Raw genomic sequence first — 14,724 nt, forward strand, 5'->3', positions numbered from 1 at the left:
GCTGGTGGTACCCATCACAGGTAAGCTGGCCCATAGGCACCTGGCCAGGGGCAGCCCTGAGCTCCTCTGCTTGGGGACATGCAGGTGCACTTCACCCCAGGCGGTGACTCACGCACCCTTCCATGTTCTAGGAAAGAGGTCTCAACAAAAGCGGCCCCCACCAAGCCTACCCTCCTCTCTAGAAAGTCGGAACTCCGGCCCAACTCCCCACACTGGGAGATCGTAAGGCAGAGGCAACGACAGGCAGAAAATTTCAACTTTATTTGGCCAATGTGTCCAATTCCAACATCGTGGCAGAAGTGCCCGAGGAATGGTCAACGTGTGACTCTGCTCAAGCATCCTCGCCATCTCCCAGCCTGGAGACGGAGGGCCCTGTCCTGCCTGGGCAGCCCTCGGGCCACCCCAGACGTCACAGAGCGGTGAGAACTTGGGCTCGGGGAAGGAGGGGGCCGCCGGGCCTGTCCTAGGGGGGCCCCCGTGACAGACCTGAAGTCTCTGCTTAACCACACGAAGCAGGAGCCTCACTCTGCCCAGGCAACACTGCAGGATGTGAGGGGCCCGCCCAGCCCAGTCCCCACAGGGGACCCCCACACAGGGGACAGGAGTCTCCAGGGAGGCCCGGCCAAGGTGGAACAGACAGCCTGATGTCCAAAAATGTCTAAAAATCCCACAGGTGGAATATTTTTTAAGTGACAGTATAACCCTAACAGCAATAAGACATTGCCAGCGTGAGATTTCAAAACATTTCAGTGAACACTCAGGACAAAACTGTGTACAAAAAAGTACATCACAGTTAAAATAAAAAAAAAAAAAAAAAAAAAAAAAAAAACGGCCCACCAAGACGGGCCGGGCTGGCCTGGAGATAAATCCCTTTCCAAAAATTGAAAAGCGAAGGAAGACGGGTTTAGAGTTACACGTGTTGGGGTGAAGTGTGGCTTCAGAAAAGTTCCCTGCATTTCCGACCGATGCGCCCTCTCCCGGGTGGGTCTGCGGCGCCTGGAGGCCGTGCTACTGGGCGCGCAGCCCCGGGAGGTGACCTGTTCGGGTGCCCAGCTCTGCCTCTCCGCCTTACAGTTCATCTTTCACAGCTTTGTCGTCGTCTTCCTCCAGGTCAGGCTCTTCTGCTTCCTCTAGGTCTTCTAAATCCTGGGAGGCGAGAAGAGGGCAGGAAGCGAAAGTCCAGGCTGAGCCGGCCCTGCAACGGCCCCCGCCCGGCTGCACACACCAGGGACCAGCTGCCTGGGTGCGGGTTCTGCCCATAGGACAGCGTGGAAGCAGAGCCCCGCTGCAGGGCACCCAGGGTCCCAACCCTCACCACCACCCAGTGAGTGAGCACCGGCCGCCCTGAGCAGGAGAGCTGCTGGTGTGTAATATCCACCCCTCCAGCCCCGGAGTCAAGGGGCCAGTGACTGTCCAGCGGCCACAGCAGCACAACCGGCCTGAGGGCTCCCCACCAAACCTGGCAGCCAGAGAAGCCTCCCAGGCAGCTCTGCCCCGTCACGATCCCTGGCACTTCTGAGTGGGCCCTGCGACCCGGAAGGACCATTCCCTCTGCCCACCCCGCCACACCCTCTTGGCCTGGGTGCACTCCTGACATCCCCACAGCTGACCACACACGACACGGCGAACATGTGGGATGAGCCTGGGAAGCCCGGCACTCAGATGCTCCCGAAGCCCTGGTACAGCTGTCCGTCGGCCACACTTACGTCGTCATCCCCGGCCCCATCCTGGCCGCCGCTCTCCAGGAACTTCTTAAAACCGTCCAATGTCCGTTCCCCATTGTAGTCGATGACCTGTTGGGGCAGAGTGATGAGAAGTGGGAAACAGCCCCAGCCCTGCCCGCCCCCCCCAACCCCCGATGGCCACGGCGGCGCACCGTCCGGTCGGCGCTGGCAGGGAAGAACTTGAGCGTGGGGAAGCTGTGCACTTTCACCGCCTCCACCTCGTTGGCCGTGGAGTCCATCTTGGCGATGACGATGCTCTCGTGGTCCTTGTACGTCTCCCCCAGCTTATCCCAGATGGGGGCGAGCTGCTTGCAGTGCCCGCACCACGGGGCGTCTGAGGGAAAGCGGTCTGAGTCTTGCTGGACGGGCGCCCGCCCGGCCGAGCCCTGCAGTGGAGGCCTCACTTACAGAACTCCACAAAGACGTTCTTCTTCTCGTCGAAGGCGACCTCCTCGAAGTTCTTCCCGACCAGCACTTTGACTGGCTGCTTGTCCCAGTCGTCAGGCAGCTCCTGGCTCATCAGGTGGGGCTGGGGGGCAGGCAGAGCAGCAGGGTCAGGGATGTGCAGCTCCACCCAGGCTGCCCTGCCAACACCCGCTGCCCCGTGCACCCCCAGGGCTGGCGGAAGCAAGGGCGCTGTCAGGGCCCCGAGGCCACACCTTGACCTTGCCCTCCAGGAAGCGCTGGCAGAACTCGGCGATCTTCTCCGCGGTCAGCTCGTCCGACTCGGGCTTGTACTTGGTCATCTCCTCCTCCAGCGTGATGAGGCGCACGGCTGGGCTCTCCTCCTTCTTCAGGCCGAAGAACTCTAGGATGCGCTGGTTGTCAGAGTGGTCACTGTCGATGAAGATGAACAGGATCTTGGGGAGAAAAGGCAAGTTGAGCGGCCCCGAAGCCGAGGGTTCCCTCTGCGCCCACTGCCCCCACCCGAGCCGACCGTCCTCCGGCCCCTCCCAGCAGCCGGGACCCCAGGGACAGGCTACCCCGAGGCAGAGGAAGCCCGGGGCCGAGCCGCCCGCACCTTGCCCTTGAAGCCCTCGGCGGCTTTTCGGAAGTTGCTCAGCGTGGCCTCGTGGTCAGACAGACTCTTCGGCAGGAACAGCAGGATGTGAGTCTTGATCTCGCCTCCAAAGATCTTCGGGGCTGTCTGTTGTCACACAGGTCACTTGGTCTGAGCCACCAACTAAGCTACTGACATAGGCTTTCTCTCGTGACCCCCTGCCTGGACCACAGCGGGGGTTCTGCACATGGGGCCCCAGGGCTGAAGGTCACGCCCCTCTTGCACCCCCCCCACCCCCGCCATCGGGCGCAGGACCAGCAGCAGAGCCACACCTGCTCGGTGAACTCAATGACCAGCGGCAGCTGGTTGTGCTTGATGAAATCCAACAGCTTCTCCTTGGTGACCTCGCCCTCAAAGTCATTCCGGCCTTCGTCGAACTGTGGACAGAGAGGCCTGGGTGCTGAGGCTGTCCGAGAAGCCCCTGGGGCACTAGCAGGCCCCATCTTCCTGCCTGGGATTTCAGAGCAGCATGGGGTGGGACCAACGCGCCTCTGTCCAAAGCAAAGCCTGGTGATGGCTGCAAGGACTCACCCTCCAGGCACCAGGTAACAGGAAAGCCGCCAGGAGAGCCCCCAGGCTCCCCAGGAGCACAAGCAGCCCCTGCCCCCCGCCCCAGACAGGGACCCCACCCCAGCTGGTTCCCAACAAGCCACAAGAGCCCCACGGCCTGGGTGCCAGGGTACACCCTTGTCTCCAGTCCCTAAAACCGGGGCTCCCGAGGTGTGGGCCTCGCCCCCATGGGCCCAAGGCCCTTCCAGGGCAGCTCCAAGGTCAGAGCGGTTTTCACAACCCCGCTCAGAAGGCAGGTGCCCTGTCACGCTCCCCGCCCCCCCGAGAGTGCAGGACGGTGTGTGACATTGCATCACACTGAAGGCAAATGGGAACTCAGCTGTCTCTGTTGAGGCAGACGCTAGAGACCGCCAGAAACCCAAACTTCACTCTACCACTGAAACGTTGTTGTCTAGGAAAAATTAATTTTCATAAAAATTTAGTATTTTTTCCTTGTTATTTTAGAATGAGCAAGTTTATAATTTCTCAGTTCTAACCTCTAACACAACAAACAGACTGGTATGGTCTACAAGGACAGAGGCTCTCTGGGGTCCCCAGGAACCTGGGAGAGTTTCAGAGTCCTCCTCTTCTCTTCCTGGTCACTTCCCACTGCATTTCCCCAAAGTAACTTCCAGAAAAGCAGGTGGCCACGTCCCACCCCACCTCGCGTCACATGAAGCCTGGCACATGGCTCAACCACGACACGTGCTGCTGAGCAGGACGAGACAGAGGGCCGGGCACTGGGGGCCCCAGGGAGCCAAAGCCCAGCAGGCACCACTGGGCCGCAGTCAGAGACACACAGGCCACCGCCCCTCCCCAGAACCGCGGCGCCGCGTGGGACGCGACCCTCCTGGTACTGCTGCCACATCATGCCCCACTCATTGCCGACCTTGGTAAAGAGCGAACGGCTGGCCTTCCCGTATCACGGGACAGCACAGAGGCCCAGGCCCTGGGCAGAGGCCACCCTGCCAGGCTCAGTAACATTCCCAAAAGTCCCCGCACGCACTCTCTAACCCCCCAGCTTCAGAGATGAAAAAATAAAGTAGACACAGAACAAAGACAAGGGACGGTCAGCTGTCACACTGGTGGTGCAACGCCAGAGACCCATGACCCGAGCCGGGACTCACAGCCCCAGTTCAGCTGGTGTCCTGGCCTCGCCACCCGGCCGCAAGATGCAGGGCAGCTGGCTGGAGCCGCGTCCCACTCGGCCAGGCGGCCACACTCGTCCCCTGAAGACCCAGCTCGTTGGAGGACCTGGGCCAGCAGTGAAGGCCGGAACGTGGGGACAGCAGTGGCAGGGCTCCGTCTTCCTCTCGCCCACAGTGCCGTCGGTGCAGCTGCAGCTCCTACTGACCGCCCAGCACAGTGCCCACCGGCTCGGCCGGGCTCCTGCTCGCAGCCGCCTGAGGCAACCTCCCTGTTCCAGCACCACCACCAGAGCCGCCGAGTGGAAGAGGGCACAGCCTACTTACAGGCCCCAGGCCCATGGACACAGAGCAGCGAGGCCGAGAAAGACGCGGCAGTCAGCAGAACAGATGCGCTCCGTGACCAGTTTTCACAGAGCAGGGAACAATCGTTCTGACCTTCAAGGACACATGGTCACCACAGGCATCGATCCCGCGTGACCACCGCCACTCCAGGTCTCAAGGGTAACGGGAAAGACCAAAGCGGACTAAGCTGATCAAAGGGGGTTGGCCAGCTCGGCGGGCCTCAGTCTCCTGCGCCCTCGCCCCAAACTGCAGGGTGCCAGGACCTTCCACTCAGCTCCCTCCAGCCCACGCTGTGGGCCTCTCCTCTGCAGGTGTTAGTCGGCGCTTCCTGTGCACCTCCGGCGACACGAAGGGCTAACTTAGCAACCCTGCACCCTCACGGGCGACGCGAAGACCTCTACTGAGTAGGGAGAATGTGCGTGACGCTTCGAGTCCTCCCAAGGAAGAGGCTGCAGAAATAGCAGGAAGCAAGCCCCCCAGAAGCCAGAGCAGCTGGGGGCCCCCCAGCCCTCGTCCCAGCTTTCCCCCTCAGCCGCTGGAGGCTCAGCACAGTCCTTTCTGCCCACACAAGTTACGACTTTGCTATAACTTTACAGCTACTTTCATCCCAAGGAGACAAAACAGGACAGGAGTCCAGGCCCAGCTGCACCTCCTCCTCCCCCAGCACCCTCACCTCCACCCACACCTGCTAACTGAACCGCATTAATGCCACCACCCAATCCAGGGACAGCTGTGTCCCAAGAGCATGGGTGCTTGGCCGGCCCCAGGCCCCATCTGGTGGCTGAGTTACTGAGAGACCCCAGTGGCCCCGTTGGTACTGCGGTGCACACTCCAGCCCCCGCTGTGTCCCAGAAAGAGTGCAGGGTGGCTAAAAGCCGTGGGGCCCCTTCATGACAAGGAAGAAGAGGTGTGGGCTGGGGTAGCCCATGGGGCGAGGCTCTGCCAACAAGATGGAACACGCCCCAGGAGCTGATCCTGTGGAGCAGGACTGGAGTGACAGCGGCACGGCACCGCCAATGTGACTAATGCCACTGAGTCCCAACCTCGAAAGCTGTTGAAGTGACAGACTTGGTTCCATGTGTCTCACCACGGCTTTTTTCCCCCCAAAAGCTAACACTCCAAAGCAGCTCCATTTCCGTAAAACAGTACCAGACACTGCAAGAGCTGAACAAGGGGTCCACGGCTGAGGGGCTGAAGGCCATTGAGAGGCTCCTACAACCTGACACTGCAAAACGGGCCCTGGTAACAGGCCGGCTGGCGGTCCAGCAGCCAGCGCCACCCGGGCAAGGTCCCCGAAGGCCACTGCACCCCTGCAACGTGGCACCTCGGCCACCCCAAGGGCCACTCACCTTCTTAAAGAGGACCACCCTGTCCTTGTCCAGCTGGTACTTGGAGAACACGTCACCGCTGGACGTGACCCCAAAGGGGATGTCGTCGACGGCCTCTGCTGCCAGCAGGAACTGCTTGGCGGAGTCCGACTCCAAGTCCTGGAGAGAAGGGGAACCAGAGGTGGCCGCTGCGCAACACCAAGGACCCACCCGGTCAGCACAGGGCAGACGGCGGGGCCTGGGCCCCCGCGTGAGGGAGGAAGACCGGGATGGAGCCCCAGAGCCTCTACCTTGAAGAAGCCAATGACGGCCACCTCGCTGGACGCCACCAAGGCCTCGGCAGCAGCCCCGTCAGGCAGGGTGGTGGCGGCGGGGCCTGTGCGCTTCTTCAGCCAGCTCACGATGTCATCGGCCTCTCTGCCAGCTGCACCAACACACGCAGGCCCACCTGAAACCAGGGGTGCGCCCACCCGCCCTGCCCGTCCTCGCCAGAGCTCCCGGCCAAAACCAGAGAGAAACATCCTCCTGCCACGGAACACGGCTGTCCAAAGTCCAGGGCCGAAAGGGCTCCCATGTGTATGTGGGAGACGGCACTCGTGTTTAAAGGAGGAAAAGGCAGGGCCCGCCTCTGGGTAGATCACAGACCATTTCTCTTCTCTCATCTCTCTGCACCTTGTGAGTCTTCCCTGACACCTGAATTCATTAAGCACACTCACTCCCCCCTGGGGGCCCACACTAGGCTTCATCTTCATTAGGGTAGGGTAGGCCGGGCTCCGCCTGCCTTGTGTGCCCGGTTGCTCAGGGGTCCTCGCCCCTCGCGCCTCCTGACCAGGAGGAGGAGATATGGCCCGTGTGCACCACCCAAGCAGGTGTGACGTAAAGGGAGAAGCCTGCTCCTCCTGAGACTGAGGCTCCTTACCCTTCTCCTCTCACGGGGTTGGACCACCTGGTCCGACCTGGAAAGAGCTGCCGAATCTCACACTTAAAAAGAAATTAAGCAAAAGCTGCCTTAGTTACAGCTGGAGTCAGGAAGTGCTACCTCACCTCCAGGACCTCAGTGTCACTGATAGGATGGTGGGAACTATGCACAAGGCCCTTCCACGCCCGAGTGGACACAAGTAAAAGCAGGAGCAGCATTAGCCTCGGGAGGAGACCAGAGCGGCTGACGGCAGAATTAGCAGGACGGGCTGCTCAGGGAACTGGGACGGAGAAGCCACGGAACTGGTTTTCTAGACAAAGATTCTTCTTTTGTCACTGGTACCGACCAGGCTACCCAGGGGCCCAACCTCCAGGAAAGCTGCCTCAGAGGCCCCAAGCAAAGCAGCGGCCAAGGGCTTGTGCTGCAGACGGAGCTGGACTTGAACCCGACCCGGCCTGGCACCCGCTGCTCTCCGCTCAGTGGCCAGAACACCTGAGAGTCAGCAGAGGCTCAGCCTCCCCGTCCTCCCCGTCCATCTTCAGTTGAGCCCCGGCCAGCTCTCTGCACCCACCCCCATGTCCCTCTGCACTCGAGGGGCACAGGAAGGGAGCACTTTCCTCCCAGTGCCTTTGCAGACTGGACTAGACCCAGGGCTCAGTCCAAGGACAGGCTCTCCTCCACGCCTCTGGAAATGAGCCCCCCCACCTCTGTGAACTAAGAAGGGCTGCAGGCGAACCCCTCACCCGCCCACATGGGCAATTAGAGGCAGTGCAGTGCTCACACCTGTGTATTCTTTGGGGGAAGCCGTGTCTCCGTTCTTGAAGAACTTGATGGTCGGGTAGCCTCGGACGCCATACTGCTGGGCCAACTCAGACTCTTCCGTGGCATCGACCTTTGCCAGTCTGATCTCAGAACCTTCTGCCTTCAGTTTCCCAGCTGCTTTGGCATACTCTGGAGCCAGAGCCTTGCAGTGGCCACACCACGGGGCATCTGCAGGAGAAGGCAAGACACTAGGGAGCAGCAGTGAACAGCCCACGGCTCCCCTTCCCTCCTCCTTCGATACTTCCCTCCATAAAAACTTTATCTTTGCACCGCGATAACCCCTCTGAACGCACAGACTGGACTGACAGCTTGGTGCTCTTGGGCAACGTTGGACAGAGAGGCCAGAGAGGACAACCCCCAAGGCCCCTTCCTGCAATGTCGCCATCAGCACAGGAAGGCAAAGTCTCTAATGATTAGTAAGTAACTTCCTATTACCTGCAGGCAATTAGGGCACTCGTACCCCTGGAACCGCCCTTCAGGAACCAGAGAAATTAAGAAGCTAAAGCCGTGGCAGCTGGATACGTGGTGAGAACTGCCAGGAGTCCCTGTCACACATCTGCCACACTGGCCTTGAGACTCATGTCTAAAATGAGTATTTTAGACTCTGGGAAGGGGACTCTAACTCTGAGGTTAGCAGCTGTGCTGGGCCTAAGATTTCCACCCCAGACAATCGGGGCTTAAATGCTTATAAATACAAACAAAGGTTTTGGATTCTGGTGGACAACACTATCAAACAGAAGGTAGCTGTCACAGGTTGAAGGTGGTGTGGGCAGGAGCAGTGCTTTTGGGGGACCGGTCCTGGTGAGCAATTAGGGGGTTAGACCTTTATCTCTGGCAGCTCACACAGTCGACCCTGTTTTTCTTAGGCTAACAGAGGGATTCTGCCATATGGACGTCAAGCACAAAGACACGTCCTGGCTGTCGGCCCTCGGTCACCCTCAGGGTCCAGCTAAGCAGGAGGGATGCCCCGCAAGAGGCGGGCAGCGCAGGAACGCTGACAGCAGGTCTGGGGGCGCTCTCTACTCGAGGATGAGTCTCCCTAGGGGCTAGGAGTCAGTGCGTCCAGGGGTGGCCGGAAGGCTGACAGCCCCGAAGACCTCAAGCCTGGCGGGACCAGGGGAGGAAGAGTGGGGAGGGGCGCCCAGGCCCCTGCGCTCGGCCACCCCACCCCTGCCCCTCCAGCCCCTGTCCCCCGGCCCCCTCTGTCCCCGCTCCGTCCCCACCCCGCGGCAGCGGCGAGGCCCGGCCCGGGCGCCCGGGCGAGCGGGAGGCACTCACAGAACTCCACCAGCAGGTACTTGTGGGCCGCCAGCGCCTCGTCGAAGTTGCCCTTGTTGAGCACCAGGACGTGGTCCTCCTCGTCGGGGGCGCCGGCGCCCGCGCGGGGCAGCGCGGCCAAGACCAGGCAGAGCAGAGCGCGGCGCAGCATGTCGGAACGGGCACGGCGCTTCGGTTGGCGCCGCTGGGACAGCAGGCTTCGAGAGCGCGCGCCGCCAGCCCCACCCTTATAAACCCGGCCACCGCGCGCGTGCCCGCCCTCGCCCGTCCCTGATTGGCTAGCGGGCTCTGGGACCCGCCTCCGCCTTGCCCGTATTGGGCGCCCACACTGAGCCTGGCCCTGGATTCGGAATCGCAATGGGCACCTCCCTCACTCTTGCCCGGGATTGGCCGAGGAGCTCGCGCTCGCACTCTTCCCCGGCCTCTCATTGGCTCCTGGCGGAGAACTTTCTCTCCCTAGACTTGTGACTGGTGACTTTCTCCTACATCTTCCGCAGGTCTGGAATGGCTACTACCTTCGGGGGCCCTGACTCTGCGGCTCCTGATTGGCCGCGACATGCGCGCACCCCGCGCGATCCTTCGTCGAACGTGGCAGTGGGGCGGAGCGCTCACCCTCGGGGGCGGAGCTGCGCCTGCGCCTCGGAAACCCCTCGTGTTGCATTCTGACTGGACCGCGTATCCCCTACTGGCACCGCCCCCCGGCTCGGCGGGCCGGAAGTGGGACTGACGGGTTTCCGGTGCGCGTGAGGCCCGTGCGGCGCCTGCTGGGGCGGCTGAGCTCCCGCGAGGGCGTTGGCCGGTGTCCTCGGCCGACGACTTGGGCATTCCCGGGGGCGGCGGGGAGGGCCGAGGCGGGACGCGACAGGGCCGAGAAAGCTCGGAAAGAGGGCCGCCGGGGCTGGGCTTCCCGCCCGGGGACAGGCCCCAGGGCCGGCACCGTGCCCGCGGGCGCCTTCCCTCCTTCCGGCCTCGGGGACGCGCCCAGGCGCCCGAGTACACGGGCAGTGAGTTTACACACGCCGGGCGTCGGGACAGCACGGGAGAGGGGTGTAGGATGCTGCCTTAATGACTTTTTTATATTGACGTCTCGGAGAACTTTGGATACGTCGGGTTTTATGAAAGTCTGAACGTTTTACTTTTTTAAGTTTTTTTTTTAACGTTGTCTGAATGTTGTTTCTGCCGGGCGGCGTGGCTCCCGACGAAGCATCTCCTCTTCCCCCAGGGCTCAAAGCCTGACCCACCCTACTCCGACCTTGTCCACACTCCTTTCTTCTCCAGTGGTGTTCAGTTCCTCGGTTGCGGAACGCCACCACCACTGATTTGAACACTCATCATCGGCTGAATACTTTCGCAGGAAACAGGGAAACACTCCCACATTAGATGTACACGTTGCCTATGGTAACATCCTGATTTCAGAAACGATAAATTTGTCCGTTGCTCCTCAGGGCATGTTTTCTCATCTCCCAGGTGGTATTCCCTCACCTAGAACGTGAACTCCTATAGGTCGAGAACAGGTTCTCTGCCTCCAGTAGAGCAAGGGCCAGGCAGAAGTGCTTGCTCCGCTGGGATGCCTGTCTGCCTCAGAAGGGTGACTTTACGGGAGCTGGACCATTTCATTGAGGGTGTGGACGTGTCTGTGGCTGCGGCCTCCAACCAGCTCAGTGGGGTCCTGGCCTGGGTGCTGGTCCACTGGACAACAGTGCTTTGTCACCACAGCAGGCACCCTCTGCTCTCTGGGACGAGTGGGGATTGCTTCCATGTCTGTTGCCCTCTGATGTTTCTGTGATTACCATGACCCTGCTTTACAGACCACCATGTGGGGGCTGAGACAAGGGACATTTGAATTATCTGGATTTCTGAGGTACTCAGGAAGTCAGAGTTCAGATGCCTGAATTTGGGGACTTCGGGGATAGAGTGGAAAGCTCTGACACCATCACGTTGACTAGCTTGATGGTTTGGAAGCAGCTGAGCCCCAGAGCACAGGGTAGAATAGTTACAAAGATGAGAATCCTGGGCCGGGGAAACACAGGCCAGAAGCAGAGCAGCAGCGATCTGAGTTGCTGGCTATGGTCAAGCCTAGGCCTCCATGGCTGAAGCCAAAATTGGAACATGCCTTGATGCAGGTTACAACAGGGCCGCTATTCTGCAGCCCAGGTGGGCAGAGACAAGTTGTGGTTCTGTGAGAACCAGGGCCTAAGCAGGCTCTGCCCTGGGCGGGGCACGGTGTTTTGACACCTCGGCTTCACTGACACGCCTTTTTCTCAAGGCACTTACACCTGTCCTGAGTCGCTTTGCACACAGACCCCTGTAGGAACAGCAAAGTGGGGTTCCCAGTCTCCATGGGGTTGGTCAGTAGCTGGGTGAGGTGCAGGAGTGCATGGTGCCCCCAGAACACAGGCTGGTTCACTGAACCTCTCTACAAGCCTCAGCCCTGAGAGGACCCCTGAGAGTCTCCTTATTCCTCAGGCTGCTCACATGCCTTTGGAGGACAGCTCTAGGGAGAGGCCAGTGGAATATGCCCTTGCAGGTCAGGGCTCTCCCGCCCCTGTAGCTGTAGCGTCTCTCTGGACCCAGCACGGTGACCTCAGGACGTCCTCCAGGGGCCTCTCATGCTCAGAGAAGGTGCCCATTAAGTACTGGTTGAACAACTGAGTGATCAAACGTTTTGATAAATACTACTCACGAAAATAGAGTTCTCAGAATAAAACAACTCCCTTTCAACCTGTGGATCAAGCTTGAGGTCTGCAGGGAGTTAATGAGGGGGCTGGTGGACACCCCTGGCTGTGCGTGCCCACTGCGGAGCAGCAGCGGAAACGGAGAGCTGTGCCATGGGCCACGCTGCCTGCACGTGGGTGAGCTGGGGCGCTGGTGAGAACTGGGAGCAGGCGCCGTGGGGAGCGTGGCCCAGAGGGACTGAAGTGGGCCCTGACTGCAGAGCCGAGTGGTGCTGGATACGGAGATTCTCGTAAACTACAGTAACTGCTGGTTAATCACATTAAAGGCCCTGACCTGGTGTCACTGCCACACTCCTCAGTGGAAGAAGGAGCCATCTGGGGGTGGCTGGGGAGGCAGAAGCTGGGGGATGACTGGGAGGCTCGGATGGAGGGAGGGAGTGGAGAGGGAGGGGCGCAGGCAGGGGCTCACCTAGCAGGGAGGCCAGGCCCCAAGCACTGAGCTGTACAGAGGGGTTCAGAAGGGACCAGGAGAATCAGCTCAGACTTGGGACCTGAGAGACACGTCATGCAGGTCCAGCAGGTGCCACCTTGTGTCATCCTTCACCAGGGGAAGAGCCAGAGCAAAGTCCTGGCTGTTGGCAGTGTGCCTGGACAAGCTGGCACTCAGGGCCCGAGTTCACACATCTCACAAAGGCTTGGAAAACCCAAGCACAAAAATAGTAGATCTTTTGGCCCGACAGATCCTCAGAAGGCCCCGGCCCAATAAACCAAAATGCTGTCAACACAGGCTGACCCTGGGTTTGAAGATGTTCACTGGACGTTTCAGGAACTGGACTGGGAGAGGGAGTGGCTGTGCCTGGCTTGGGGCTCCCTCCAAATGTAGGGCTGAGCTTAGTGGGACGGGCCTTGGGCCTTACAGCCCAGAGCTGTGCGGTCTCCCTGCCTGCTCCCATCAGGGGCAGGCCAGTTCTGGGAGAAGCCGGTTGGGGTCTCTACCCTGTGGATTTCAGGACCAGGGACTGTGGCTCTTGGGTTTATGCCTGGGCCAGCTGCTGCAGGAAGTGGCATTTTGTCCTGTCACCCATCACAGGGCCGTCTCCAGAACCCCACAGGGGCCCTGGTAAGGAAGGCCACGGGAGCCCTGTGGGAGCCATATCCTCCTGGCATAGCGCGTCGTCCCCGACATGGGGGCTGGGGGTTGCTTCCTGGTCCGCCCCAGCTGGTGGCAGGCTCCTGGGAGGGCTCACCCTGCCGACAGGCCCTGGGAGGTGTGGTCAGGGCAGGCCCTGCCCTTGCTGCCTAGCCGTGACACTGCTCACCAGCTCAGACCAGAGGGAGGAAATTCCGCAACCAGCATGAAGCTATTAAAGGGGGTTTCCTGAACAGACTGTCTGGAGCTGGAGTTTCCCATGGGCCCTTTCCTGTTTAGGGGCTGGGGAGGTGGCGTCTTACTGGGGGCTCTTGGGGTGGTGCTCAAAGAGGGGGCAACACCGTTCCTGCCACCCTGAGGTCCTAGAGACCCCACTGGTCAGCAGGACCACCTCTGGGGCATGCACGGCACCTGGCAGCCCTTCAGGCCCCCGTACCCCCGCACTCTACTGCTCCTCTGTGCAGCGAGGGTCCCAGTCTCCCAGCCCCTCACCTTGTCAATTCCAGCCTTGGACCCTTGCCCCTGCCCAGCAGTACTGAGTGCTGGGGCTTGGCTGGCCTCCCACGTCACCCTCTCTGCTGGCCCTGCGGCCCATGGCACCAACTTCCCCTCCACACTCCTGCTGGCTTGGAGTCCTTGCTGTGGGATCCTTTGGGACCCAGTCATTCTATTTGTGCCTGAGTCCTGCCTCTTGTGGGGCTCCCAAGCCTCCAGCAAGGATTCCCTTCTCTCGGGTTGGGGGATACTTCCTCCCAGAGACTCAGTGCCCAAGGACGCAGGAGCCCGCCCCGGGCACTGGACGGCCCAGGAGGCTGGGGGCCTGACTGTGCCCTGCACGTCCCCTGCAGGACCTGTGCACAGCCGAAAGGGCGGCACCGGCCTGGTCCGCCTGGTGTGACCAAGGAAGGACTTTAAAGCCATTCTCCTTCAGTCACAGGGGCAGAGACTGCTGCACCCGCCCTGGTCATCCTGCCGTGCCCTGTGCCCCAGGGCAGCAGAGACATAGGGCCCAGCTCCCCCTTCTCCCTCCAGGAGATGAGAGGCACACACCCTGGCTCCTTACGGGGACTTTATTTCCCGGTCAGAAAAGGAGAAGCAGGGACAGGCTCCTGTGTGTTCCAGGCCCGGGCCTGACCGGGGAAGGGACAGGAGGGGAGGACCAGGGGGCGGCTCCAGCTGTGCAAGCTTGGTCCCACAGTTGTCCTGTCTGGGTCCGGGGAGGGCCTGCTGGGGACGGTGGCACCGAGCCTGGGGGCAGAGGCGGCAGGCCGGCGGGCCCAGAGAACGGCACATATGGAGGCAATAAATACTGACAGGCCAGGCACACGACTCCAGGCCGGGAGGCCCAGGTGGGACGAGTAAGGCTCGGCCGCTGGCTGTATCCGCCGAGGGCTCTCTGGTGGGTCTGGGGGCTCTAGGCACTGCCCACTGGGACAGAGAAGGCAGAGGCGTGAGGTCACCCAGCATCCCAGGTGGGACTGGAGGCCACTTAAATTTTGGCAATTTGGCTTTCCCAAGCCCCTGGAGCCGTCCCCGAAGCCCTGGCCGAGGAAAGGGGGTTGGCCAAGCCCTGGCAGGTGGGGAGCAGCAGGGGCACATCCCACACCTTCCTGGGCCTCAGGGACTGCAGACAGGGTGGGGACTGGGGGAGACCACATGCTCATGCAGACACAGGGTTAGAGGTCAGTGACGCCCCCACGGCACACGTTCCACATGTTAAGGCATCATG

General features: G+C 61.0%; 1 protein-coding gene across 1 annotated transcript; it reads right to left on the reverse strand.

Moving 5' to 3' along the window:
* Nucleotides 1-242: 242 nt before the first annotated feature.
* P4HB (prolyl 4-hydroxylase subunit beta) lies at nucleotides 243-9,402 on the reverse strand. Its single transcript, XM_072939847.1, has 11 exons — nucleotides 9,171-9,402; nucleotides 7,854-8,060; nucleotides 6,442-6,575; nucleotides 6,173-6,310; nucleotides 3,057-3,161; nucleotides 2,746-2,871; nucleotides 2,384-2,584; nucleotides 2,133-2,253; nucleotides 1,877-2,058; nucleotides 1,707-1,793; nucleotides 243-1,146 (listed from the first exon to the last, which is right to left on the reverse strand). The coding sequence occupies exons 1-11, from the start codon at nucleotides 9,319-9,321 to the stop codon at nucleotides 1,069-1,071; spliced, it is 1,530 nt and encodes a 509-aa protein (XP_072795948.1). The 5' UTR covers nucleotides 9,322-9,402; the 3' UTR covers nucleotides 243-1,068.
* Nucleotides 9,403-14,724: the final 5,322 nt, after the last annotated feature.

The sequence above is a fragment of the Vicugna pacos genome, chromosome 16 (assembly GCF_048564905.1).
Source record: "Vicugna pacos chromosome 16, VicPac4, whole genome shotgun sequence".
Taxonomy (NCBI): domain Eukaryota; kingdom Metazoa; phylum Chordata; class Mammalia; order Artiodactyla; family Camelidae; genus Vicugna; species Vicugna pacos.